Below are 13,692 nucleotides of genomic sequence, written 5' to 3'. Positions count from 1 at the left end.
TACAAATAAAATAACTCTCCGGGGTAAAAATATAGCGATGTGGAGCTAGCTGTGATTTTCAACTTAAAATTAATAAAAGTAATAGTAGTAGAAAACGAAATGTACTCCGCTACAGGTAGTGGTAATGAAGCATTATTCGATTTAGGATATAATATATACTGCTCAAAAAATTAGCAGAACAGGTTTTTGTCTACTGTAAATTCTTAGTATAAGGCAATAGCTGTGCTGTAATATCATCACTAGGGTTAGGATTTTGATGAAATTGCATCTTTTTTCTAGTAAGCCAGAAACATTGCTGCTTTAGTATTTATATGTTATGTGATAAACTGAATGTTTTAAAACATATTTTTTAGGACATTTTTTTTTTGCATTTTTTACCTCTTACAACTCATAAGAGCATTTGTTGTTTTATTCAGTCATTTTTGGGATATTTTCATTTAATTTTGCCGATAAATCCCCATTATTAATGTAAAATATTATATTATATTCTTCGATATTTTCTCTACATACTTTTTCAATTAATACACATTATTTTTGTATACTATTTTAATCGTTTTTCTACACAAATATTGTCATTTTAACGTAGTGCACCCGATGTAATGGATCAGTCCAACCACCCCTTCAATATAGACTTCTCTGTACCTGTAAGTTCCGGATAAGAGTGGCCTTGTGGTGGACTACATGGAACTACATCAGGTAAAATAATTAAAGTGTACTACTTAGAAAAATTAGGTAAAATTAAATAAACTTGAATGTTGGTACTAGAATTAAATTTAATTACGAGTCTGAATATTAATATTCCTATTAAGCCAATTATGTAAGATCAATTTTTAGAGCATTTTTAAGGGCATTTTTGAAAAATTTTTAGTTCATAAATGCATTGTTTTAGGACATTTTTTTCATGATTTATAGGTCATCAAAATCATCACCATTTGCGTTAACATCTTTTATATTCAGGAAACACGACATTTAGTTTTTCATCTTCATCGCAGTCCAAGGAAACAGGATAGTAATCCATCCATGCTGAAAACCAATGTGGTTTCCCGTCCCCGGCTCCGGCAAGCTTCTCGTTAATTATGAATGCTTACATTTAAATACATACATTTTAACAATTTTTCTGTTTTCGTCCTTCTTTCCGGTTTATTGTGAACCAGCCTCAAAGGAAACTTAAATACGTACAGTGGCGGCTCGTGAACTTGTGCATTGGGAGAGCTGCAGTAGATTTCGGTACATACAAATTTCACTTCTTGATACCACTACTAATAAGTATAGGAAAAAAATTAATGCACTACATATCGAAAAACCAAAACTTTCTGAATTAGTTGGGAGATGTCTGAGGAACCATTTGCTAATTTCAGTCTGAATTTCAGATCGGCAGACACTCAACTTACAATCTAGCAGTTCATTCTAAATTGTCTTAGAATAACCTTAAACAGTGGCATGTTCCAAATGATTTTTGAGAGGCTCGTTTATATTACTCACGAACTGTAGCAACCCACGAAATACATCAGGGTTCTTCGAATCGTTTTTTCATCATGTCCCCTAAGGGGAAGTTCATATTGGCCACAAAATTTGATACAATCAATATTTTTTTAAAAATAATTTCACGATTTTTTCTCACTTCTTGATTATGCTTGAGAATGTTTGTTCTGTTCGTTTCACTTAATTGCACAGCAGTATGAGTTGCGTAACATAGCCAATGAAACAACATTTTTCAGGTGAGACTGCGAAGATTCGTGCATTTTGCTTTTTAGCGAAAAATGTCCTAAATCTGTCACACCAATCATAGTCCATGCAGCATCACCACCGAAGAGAAGGCAAGGAAAACGAAATATAGATTTTGTTTTGTTCACATCCACGTAGCCACAAATGCTTAGCGTAAATTTCATTGTTATACTTCCTTACATATATGCACTATTTCGGCTGGATGAAGCTTAAGTAAGATTTAAGTCGGGTAACGGACGACCCTTTAATTTCACTTCATTATATCAATATTTTGTAATTCACACACACTCATGCTTACAAATTTGCACTGGTTAAGTTACGGTATTAAGACGTCACGCCAAAGCAACACTCAGATATACTGATGGTCAACAATTTTCTAAAACTGGAAAATAAGTCTCTTTCGTATTTTACGTGCTATATCAAAATGATTCTAATCGTGCAATCATTTTGAGTTAAGGCAAATATTAGGTTCTGCTGGAGGCTGGATATATACGTAATAATAAGGCAAAAGAGCATATTAATTTCGTTATATTAACTCGATAAGATTCTACAACAGTAAGTATGTGAAAAGAAAAGAAAAATTTTGTCATTAAGTTTCAGGGGAATAGAGAATCCATTTGACGCAACATTACAATAGCGGTGTGGGAGGAGAGGAAAGATCCCTTGTGGTCTGGCTCTGCAAGCCACTGCAGCGAGATATGGGTTTTAAACAGCGGCAGTTCCCCTCTGCTTCCCTTCACCTCTCTACCCCCTGACCATGCAAGACACAGTCTCTATGAGCTGACCACCCTGCAGATCCCAGGACGACTTTGAATGCAGTGTCAATTCCAATACAGTCGACGCGCAAAAAGATTATGCATAAGATAATAGTACATATTCCCGGCCAGATGAAATATAAAGCAATTTACCAATAAAAGCTGTAACAATTCTTCTAAAAATTAAAATAAATATTATTTTTATTTTCCTGCCAAAGCAGGGAGTGCTGCAGCTCCGCAGCTCTTATGGACGAGCCGCCCCTGAATACGTATACAAATTATAGATGTTTACACAAGCAGTGAGAGTTCCTTACTGATATAGCCGACACGGACGACCCAGGGGTGGGATCCGAGGCCCCCAGAACTGCCTTTCTTCTGATTGAACAGGGGCTGCCCGCATGCTTGTCGCTTATCCGTGAGATCCGTCTCGGCGGCGCCGCTGGGCGGCTCGTCGTGCTGTGTGTTGAACGGGCTCTGCAAGCCTCCCCGCGGACAGCACACCATCACCTCACTCCCTTGGTAGCCGCACGTCAATGTTCCCAACCTGCAAAAAAATAAAGGCTATTAGAACAAAATATCTAATTATTTTTAAACATAAATTCAATCATTTTATTACTTGTACATTTTTAAATACAGATCCAAGGCATCCAGGTTCTAATCTCTACATGGAAATGAAGATATATCTCCAGAGGCGTCATTTAGAGGTGGCAGGGGCATTGTCTTCCTGAGTTTAAAATAACAAATAATGAGTACTATTTACTTACTTTTAAGGAACGCGGAAGTTCATTGCCGCCCTCACATAAGCCGCCATCGGTCCCTGTCCTGAGCAAGATTAATCCATACGATGAAAGAGTAATGGAACGGAGAGAAATTTTCTCTCCGGCGCCGGGATTTGAACCCGGGTTTTCAGCTCTACGTGCTGATGCTTTATCCACTAAGCCACACCGGATACAACCCCGGCGTCGGACTCTTTCATCGTATGATGACGCAGAATATCTGCATGGAAATATCATGTGTACTTCGGTACATTAAAATAATATATATGATATGCGTAAATCACTTCGTGATTTAAGACGGCGCTTATTCCCTCGGATCTCGGCCAACTAGTCACTCATTACGAGTGCACCTCAGCACATGTGTGAACTTCGATCCTACTTTCATAGACATCTATGACGTAGTGCAGAGGGCGGCCACTAGAGGGAACCCAAGAGTTGGAGCTTAATCTGAGACGATTCTGTCTGACGCCGGGGTTGTATCCGGTGTGACTTAGTGGATAAAGCATCAGCACGTAGAGCTGAAAACCCGGGTTCAAATCTCGGCGCCGGAGAGAATTTTTCTCCGTTCCATTACTCTTTCATCGTATGATGACGCAGAATATCTGCAAAGAAATATCATATGTACTTCGGTACATTAAAATAATATATAAGATTAATCTAGTCTTTAAAATCATATATCGCCTCCCTCAAATCCATTTTAATATTATCCTCCCATCTACATCTCGGCCTCCCTAAAGGCCTTTTTTCCTCCTGCCTTTCAACTAACACCCTAGACACATTTCAGGATTCACCCATACGTGCTACATGCCCTGCCCATCTCAAACGTCTGCATTTAATGTTCCTAATTATGTCAGGTGAAGAATACAATGCGTGCAGTTCTGCGTTGTGTCACTTTCTTCATCCCTCTTAGCCCCAAATATTTTCCAACGCATCCTATTCTCAAACACCCTTAACCTTTGTTTTCCTCTCAAAGTGAGAGTTCAAGTTTCAAACCATACAGAATAACCGGTAATATAACTGTTTTATAAATTCTAACTTTCAGCTTTTTCGAGAGCAGACTGGATGACAAAAGTTTCTCAAACGAATAATTACAGACATCTCCCATATTTATTCTGCGTTTAATTTTCTCTCGAGTGTCATTTATATTTGTTACTGTTGCTCCAAGGTATTAAAATTCTTTCACCTTTTCAAAGAATAAATTTCCAATTTTTATATTTCTATTTCGTACAATATTCTAGTCACGATACATAATCATATACAGTATCGGTCAATAGTTTTCGATCAGCTGTGAAAACAACTATATACTTTATTTCAATGTACAAACACGTCGGAAAAACTAAATAGACCAACAAAATAAATATTTTCTCTCTCTAGCATTATGATATGATAGAATATTCAAAACGAAAGTCCACACCTGTGGAGTAACGGTCAGCGCGTCTGACCGCGAAATCAGGTGGCCCGGGTTCGAATCCGGGTCGGGGCAAGTTACCTGGTTGAGGTTTTTTCGGGGGTTTCCCTCAACCCAATATGAGCAAATGCTGGGTAACTTTCGGTGCTGGACCCCGGACTCATTTCACCGGCATTATCACCTTCCTATCATTCAGACGCTAAATAACCTAGATGTTGATACAACCCAATAAAATAAAAAAATAATAAAAAATACAAACGAAATCCCTGTTTTAACCACAAATCCATAGTTGTGATAGGTGATCGAAAACTTTTGACCGGTAGCGTACTTTGTCTTTTCGGGATTTACTTCCAAACCTATCTCTTTACTTGCTTGAAATGAAATTACCGTGATTTCCCTAATAGTTTGTGGATTTTTTCCTAACATATTCACGTCATCCTCATAGACAAGCAGCTGATGTAACCCGTTCAATTTCAAACTCTCTCTGTTATCCTGGACTTTCCTAATGGCATATTCTAGAGCAAAGTTAAAAAGTAAAGATGATAGTGCATCTCCTTACTTTAGTCCGCAGTGAATTGAAAAAAAAAACATCTGGCAGAAACTGGCCTATAAGGACTCTCCTGTACATTTCACTGAGACTCGTTTTAATTAATCGAACTAGTTTCTTGGGAATACCAAATTCAATAAGAATATCATATAAAACTGCTCTGTTAACCGAGTCATACGTCTTTTTTAAATCTACGAATAACTTATGTACTCTACCCTTATACTTTCATTTTTTCTCCAATATCTGTCGAATAGAAAAAAATCTGATAAATAGTCGATCTACTACTCCTAAAACCACACTGATGAGTTAATCTTTTGAAAAGAATATTGGACAAAATTTTGTACGACGTCAACAAAAGTGATATTCCTCGAAAGTTACTACAGTTAGTCTTTTTCCTCTTCTTAAAGATAGGTACAATTATGGACTCTTTCCATTATTCTGATATAATTCCCTTTTCCCAAATAGCAAGTACAATCTTACAAATTTCGCCAGATAATGCGTTTCCATAATGTTGTATTTATTCTGGTGGAATTTGATCGATACTTGGAGACTTGCACTTTTTCAGCTTAACCGAGTACTACTTACTACTAAAGAAAAATGTGAGAACTGTACTGTTAATATTAAAATATTCCACTTATATAAATGGTCAAGAAATAAAAGACGAGCAGGTTAATGACTGCTCAAATGAAACCAAAGTGTTGTCCTGTGCTATTTTAGTCGTTCTTATCTATTTCAAATAAAAGTAGGAACTGTCTTTATGTTAATTTAAATTAAAATTTCCTTATCAATAGAACTGTGTGCGTTAATTTGCTCCCACATAAGTCATATTAATTGCAACTTCATGTAAACGACGTATCGTAGGATAAGAAGTTAAAACTAGACTTATGTGTGGAAACTGGAAGTGTACTGTAAAGCGGGATCGACGTAAAACAAATAAACAAATAAAATAAATAAATAATAAACCATGATATGAGCCCTAATTGTGGCTTAAAATAATAAAGTATATTTAGAAAATGAAGATAAGATAATGAACTTCAAAAATATATACAATGCATGTGATTTATCATTGTTTAAATATTTTTTATGGTCAAGTTTACCCTAATTTATGATATACAAAATAGGTCATTTCAGTGGAAATACTGTGGAAGTAAGCCTTGCGATGTACTCAATAAAGTCTTTCCTAAAAAATTAATTAGCCCCCCCCCCCCAAACTAAATCTGTATCTCCCTTGCATCTAGAACGATTGCGCGTCCCTTGTCTTATGTTTCTCTTAATCGATAGCCACTCGCCATCTTGATCATGTGATTAGAGTCGAATTACTTATTATTGTGCCTCTTCGTTAGCCCCGCAAGAGTGAGGACGGAACGGGTCAAAAGGATCCATATCTTGAAGATAGGGTCTGTCCAGCCGTTCTGAAGCCCTGTGTGGCGGCACTGTCGCTTTTAAAGTACCATCTTCCGCTACTCGAATTTCTTCCCACTCTGCTGCTTCCTAGTTCTACAACCTGTTTGCAACGCCTGCATCCCCCTTTGAAATTGCCGAAAACCCTCACCGGGTTTCTCTATTTGTTGGGCAAACAATAATGGGTCTTAGTGCTTAGTATACAGAGTGTTAAAAATAACGTTTACAACGTTTCAGGGATAATAGAGGAGGTAAAAACAAATATCTTTTGTAATTGACAAAGCTTTGGCAGATGCGTCGTTTATTCTGTACGTAAGTGTTAGTATAATCCATAAAGAACAAGACCAGCTGTCGTTTTAGAGGTGGTGTTCAAACTTTGTCCATTGAAGACATTGCACAACTGGTACCTTCGTACTGTGGATTGTCTGCAACGCTCAAAAAAGGCCAACATTGTCTCGAATAACATGTGCAGCTTCAAAAACGAGAGCAACTAAGTCTTCTGCCGTATCGATCGGTGTCTCATACACAAGACGTTTCACGCCTCCCCACAGAAAGAAATCCAGTGGGGTTAGGTCCGGTGATCGAAGTGGCCACGGTACCGGTCCACCCCTGCCAATCCAACGATCCGGGAATGTAGCATTTAGGTTGTTCCTGACACAACGATCAAAGTGTGGAGGGGCACCGTCATGCTGAAACCATATTCGTTCTCTGATGCTCAATGGGATATTTTCTAAAAGTTCTGGTAGGACGTCGCGTAGAAAACAAAATAATTACCACCACGGAGACTGTTAGGCAACAGATAAGACCCTAAAAGATGGTCGTGCACAAACTGAACTAACCAGTGTGTGTGTATCCTTCAGGCCATATAGCGGCAAAACGGCGCATCTGCTAAAGTTTTGTCACTTAAAACAAATGTTTGTTTTTACCTCCTCCATCATCCCTGAACGTTGTAAACGTTATTTTTTAACACCTGCACTTTCTTGCAATATGCAGGAGTGACTCCAGGCAACCCGGGTTCGATCCTCAGCTAGGTCGTGGTGGAATTTCTGGTGGACAAAAACGTTCCAGAGAGTTTTTTCTCAGGGTACTCCTGTTTCCATCTACCATTCCTCCAACACTCTTTACTAACTTAATCTACACTTCCTCTCTTTCATCACCATCTCTGTTTCTTTCTCCCATTTCTGGCTTGCGATCGATTCAGAATCGGCTCCCTTTGTAAATGATAATTGATTACTGACGGTAGTGTTATGCAGCGTGGGCTTTCCCCGGGGCTCATGGTACCCTGTGGAACCGGAGTTGAGGGACTGCAGTAATGCCTACTTGGAAAGGTAAAAGAATTCTGCAGACTGTAGGGGAGTTCGGGGGCAGCCTCTAGGGGATCTGCAGAGCGGGAGAGCCTTAGGCCCCTTAGTACATGCACATCATTCCATCCCAGCTAGCACAATAGGCCCGGTATGGCATACTGTAGTTGCGCCCCACGGTCAATTGGGAAGCCTAGGCATGGCATATTTGCGCCCCGAAGAAATCAAGTAGCAGATGGGACATGGCATAGTTACGCCCCGAATAAATCAGGTAGCAGAATGGACATGGCATAGTTGCGCCCCGATGGGCATAGTATACACGAAAGTGATTGTCATAAAATGAATAAATTACTTAAAAATATTACAGTGATAACTGCATTGAATTCAGGTAGGTCTAGCGGATGATCAATTTTGCTATTTAAAATAACACTTTTTTATTGATCACACACAATAAAGGAACTGCATTTTTTGTTTCTACATCGATATCTTAACCCTACGGTACAGGGTTTCGAAAATTGAAACTTAAAACCATTGTGAATTATTAACTCTTCACCCTTTTCACTAAACTTAACATTCATTTTAAATTAACCTCACTATATGCCACAGACGGTGTGAAAATCACTAATAAAATGTCAGGACTGCTAAGGCCCCATATTCCAACGGCTCACTCATTTGAATATGTCAGTTAATAAAGTACTGCCAACTTCATGGTGTTCATTTTAACGGTAGGCTATCAATAATCACTGCATAAACAGTAGAAAAACAGTTAATAAAATACTGCCAACTTCATGGTGTTCATTTTAACGGTATCGATAATGACTATTAAATCGAATAAGAAATCAATAAGGTTGGTTGATTACGAGGCTCGAGTTTCCGTAGTGTCTTTTCCTCTATCTATTTCATCGGGGCGCAACTATGCCATGCCCTTTTCTCTACCTGATGGGAACGGGGCGCAACTACGCCCACAAAACAGAGACCCTCTTTTATATGCTGCATTTTATCTGACCGTGGGGCGCAACTATGCCCTGCCCCAATAGGCCCACCGAAGCGGTCTGCCCCTTCCCTTAAGGAGAACTACTGTACTCCAACCACGAGAAAGTCTCCAGGGAATGAGAGGGAGCGGGGTGATGCTGTGAATGAATGTAGATGTCATAAGGACACACACGTGGGTAATCGTATCTCTATTGGCTAAGTCTCACAGCACAAACAATAATACTGATATAGCCTACACATTTTTATACTACCCTAGTTACAAAATTAGATCACGGTTAATCTCCTGGTCTTTTAATCCCTCCATACAGGAAATAACATATATGCAGGAGAGCGCATGATTTTTAAACTGACGTTATAACTAATATTATCTATCTACTTCGCTCCAATAGATGACGCAATAGTAAGCACATTCCTTTCACGGTTTATCTCCTGGTTGGAGAACAGTACTATAGAAGCCTATGCAGGAGTGAGGGAATCTGCCCTTATTTGACTGGGAGAAAGATGAAAAGGAGAGAGAGAATTACATTAAGCATAGTTGAGCCACTGGTGTAGCTCGGGTGATAGGCATGTTTGTTTGCTGATCTGGAGTTACTCTCGGGCGTAGGTTCGATTTCAGCTTAGGGTGATTCTATGGCGAATCTTGGCCTCATCTCGTCAAATACCATCTCGCTATCACTAATTCCGTAGATGCTAAATAATCTAATAGTTGTTGATACAGCGTCATTAAATAATCGACTAATAATTAATTAATCCATTCGTGTAGCTAATTAAAGTTGTCATGTTATACGCAGTATCAAAATACTTCCTATGAGATAGATCATCAGCAATCAGGCTCTGAAGTTCGTTCCGATTTCGCAAAATTATTGCCCAGTCAATCAATTTCCTGATCGACCTACATTCTTCTGTCAGCTTGTATGTTTACATTTGTTTTGGTATCCTGTCGCCTTCTAATCCATTGACATACGCTTGTCAGTAAGTTATGCATTGTTTCAGAACCATATCGAGGGCATCATGCCAGAATGACGAATAAAAAAAAACTGCAAGTTTGCATTAGAGCCATTTAAATATAGAATAATTTTTCCTATCATTGTCTACTTAACAGAACACTTTCTTTGATTCTTCCTCGTGCCCATTGTAATTATCAAACGATTGTTTTCAGACATAAATAGAAAATAATAAGAAAACTACTTTGATACCTTAACAAATAATTCAAAATAGAGATTTAAGAAATCTTAAATGTGTTTTCATTATTTGACTCCAGTTAAATATCTATATCAATTTTCTTTCTGTCTACCAGTTGAATTAATTATCAAATTAGGTGCTGCTGTTTTCATATACAAAGTTATTAACGGTTTAATACATAGTAGTATTATATTTCAGTTTAATAAAGATATAGATATTTATTTAACAAGGCAAAAAGGATATATTTTTTCAGCATGGCTCAGTAACTTATGTAACGAAAGGGATTAAGAATTTTTCAATAACTTTTAATAAACTTCCTTTAGAATACAGAATCTTACAAAATTGCCAGTGTTTTAAGAATTGTTTAAAAAGACCTTTTTGGGAAGATTATTTATTTTAATTCTCAGTTAATTTATTTACTTCATGGTTTCAAACTTTTCTTCTTTCTGCCCAAAACTTTATTACCTTACTGTTTGTTTTTACTTGCTTTCTTTAATTCTTGAGATATTGGATGTTTTTCACAGACTGTAGTTTCATGACTTTTTAAATTACATTGTACAACATCCCCTACATATTATGAGTTATACTGTTGGGGCATATTAAAAAAATTAAATAACGCTGCGTTTGTTGATACTCCCTTCTGATATGATGCCCTCGAAATGAATTACTTGAAACGGCATTATGTTGTAGAATTTTAGATGTGTCGTTAAATTTTGGTAGTTCCAATTTTTCATGAGAAGTTTTAATAAGAGAAAAATCCTGAACATGTTCCTATAGTCGCGACGCTGTTATTCCCGGCGTGACTCCTCCTCTTTGCTTACGTCTTAGGAAGTCAAGGCTCTATAAAGTCTAGGTAGGTAGTATCGTTCGCCATTTTTGCTCTTTCGTTGCCGAGCTACCAGACGAGGGATCTATTTGCCACACCGTTAAACATTATCATGTCGTAGCTCCTATGATAATAAATCAAATGCACTGTAATTCAGCAAATAATTGAGCGGCAAATAAAGTCCTCGTGTGCTTTCTGCGAACGCAAACGAAAGAGCCAAAATGGCGGGCGATTATATTAAGTATTTATCGAGCCTTAGGAAATGCGTAACTTCTTCATCAGCGAATCACAAGACGCACACGTTTAAATGTATCCGACCTGTAACGTGATTGGCTGCCGGAAATTAGAGCGACGGGACTTTAGTATTGTACAGCTTCCGCGTGTGCAGTAACGTGGCTTCTTTGAACGCCCAACTGCTTTTGTAGAAATTGAACAGGCTTTACTCTATGTCATAGGATGAGAAAAGTTGTTCCTTCCTTTTAGGGTTCAGCCTCGACTTCATCCGGCCTCAAATCTGTTTTTTTCCTTGGCTCATCTATTAGTTGTTACTGTAGTATTAATTGAATACTTCATTGGAAGAACGTTACATGTGAAACTTCGGATAAATGTGAGGTTTTGGCGGAAGATAGTGTGTGAAATCTATTTAGATTTTGCTTTCTTTACGAGTAGAAATTAAAAAAAAAGCCTGACTTCAACTTGAAATACAGCCTATTTCTTCGTGCGCACAATAAGAATCAAGAAAAATCCTAAAAATTGTTGTTAGATAGCTATTCCTAAAAGAAGATCTAGGCAAGAATTTTAAAAATATACTATCACACGATAGCGTGCGAAAAGTACTTTTAACTGACTTTCAATTCTTTGCTGCCTCATCAATTGTTTCCCACCAGATATCACACTGCAGCTATCGCAACCGCCCAATAAAGCGGCTGAAACAATGCCAGACCTACTTTTAAAAATTACTGCTTTTGTTTAAGAAACGAACACAAATTAAATTGCTTTAAGTATTTATTAATTGATAACTACATGAAACAAATAAGAATTAAATGTAGGCCTTTTATTAAAAGAATTAACGCGTTCCCGATTTAAACTGAGAGCCTGTCAGTCTGCAGTACAATGCTTTACCACTGAGCTACACCACCACCTGCATTTAGTACGATAAAGTTTGGCTATTAGAATGAGGGGGAATACAGCAGTGGAGAATTAAGGGGAATTGTCTTTATACCAGCACGTACTAGCGGCTGTCTAAAAATAGTCTACGACACTCATGTTAAAAATAATTTTATTTCGCTTATAGGGTTTACTCAGAGATGGAAGAATATTCGCTCTAAAAGTACAGCATTGCGTATTCCATCACACGCTGCAATGCATTTTCATTTTAAAATGAAAGGTTTGTTAATATATTCTTTAGCTGAAGTAACAGAGAGTAAAATGCCATTTTTAACACTTGTAAATAACTGTTAGAACTAATAGGCCTACTACATACTATTCCTGACTAACTTCTTTACGAGACATTTGGTTTGAAAATGGCTGCTTGTGTTATGTCTAGATGCACAAAACCCGTAGGATATTCTAACAGCGTCTCACTTCTCGGAGGCGAGGCAGCTCTGCTCCATAAGCTCCTGGAACAGGGTGCAGTGGGACAGTTGCGTGCACACGGCGTCGCGGGCGCAGAACTTGTCGCCTGTCTTGATCGAGGGGTTGTCGTCGAAGCTGTGGTCCTCCTCATCTTCATTAAACAGCGCTGAAACACAGTTATCAATTTTTATAATTGCACATTTATTTCTGCAAACGCCCTCTCAAGACAACAACGAAGGAAACTCGTTCAAAATCTTTTGAAGTTATGTTCACATCCATCGCCTGTGATGCATTTGACTGAATAAATCATAAAATGCTGCTAGATAAATTAGATTATTATGGAATTAAAGGTGTTGCACACCAATGGTTTCACTCATATCTCATAGATAGGAAACAGAAAGTTGAATTCAATACAACTATGAAATCTGCATCGACATGGGGAACTATTAATAATGGAATTCCTCAAGGATCAATATTAGGTCTCCTACTTTTTCTAGTGCTTATAAATGATCTTGCCCCCCCCCCTAATAAAAGATGTAGGTCATCCCATATTATTTGCAGATCACACAAGTATAGTAGTTACATCTAATAACTCCAACACATTCCAATCTTCAACAGAGGAAATTCTCTTCAAAATATGTGACTGGTTCTCAGTCAATTAATTAGTATTAAATTATAATACAACTAACATAATTCAATTTAAATCCTGTCGAAATTCAACCTCGCAAATTTCTAGCGCAATAATTAATAATAGATCCCTATTAGAAACAACAACCAAATTTCTTGGCTTAAAAATCGATAATGTGTTAAATTGGAAAAATCATATTAAAGAAATTACCCCCAAACTAAATCCAGCTTGTTTTGCTGTTAGATCTATGCAAAAGATAGTAAATATGAATACCTTAAAAACAATATACTTTGCATACTTCCACTCAGTAATGAGTTTTGGAATAATATTCTGGGGAAGTTCCACAGATAGTAACAATACATTTCTATTACAAAAAAGAGTAATTAGAATAATAGTAGGTGCCAAATCTAGGGAATCGTGTAGGGCTATTTTAAAAAAACTACAAATAATGCCCATGGCTTGTCAGTATATATTTTCATTAATAATCTTCCTCGTATGTAATCGTGAAAACTTTGTAACTAATTCAACAGTCCATAGCATAAATACACGTCAAAAAATGATTCTCATACTCCATC

General features: G+C 37.5%; 1 protein-coding gene across 1 annotated transcript in view; it reads right to left on the bottom strand.

Moving 5' to 3' along the window:
- The window catches only part of LOC138697853 (CLIP domain-containing serine protease B4-like), a 54,975-nt gene that overhangs the window by 17,958 nt on the left and 23,325 nt on the right, over positions 1-13,692 (bottom strand). The window contains exons 2-3 of the mRNA XM_069823428.1: positions 12,499-12,655; positions 2,795-3,024 (exon numbers count right to left, since the gene is read on the bottom strand). Coding sequence (XP_069679529.1) covers positions 2,795-3,024; positions 12,499-12,655 — 387 coding nt within the window. The remainder of the gene's footprint in view (positions 1-2,794; positions 3,025-12,498; positions 12,656-13,692) is intronic.

Source organism: Periplaneta americana, chromosome 4 (assembly GCF_040183065.1).
Source record: "Periplaneta americana isolate PAMFEO1 chromosome 4, P.americana_PAMFEO1_priV1, whole genome shotgun sequence".
NCBI lineage: Eukaryota > Metazoa > Arthropoda > Insecta > Blattodea > Blattidae > Periplaneta > Periplaneta americana.
Note: the sequence above shows the minus strand (reverse complement) of the source record. Positions and strands in the feature narration are given on the sequence as shown.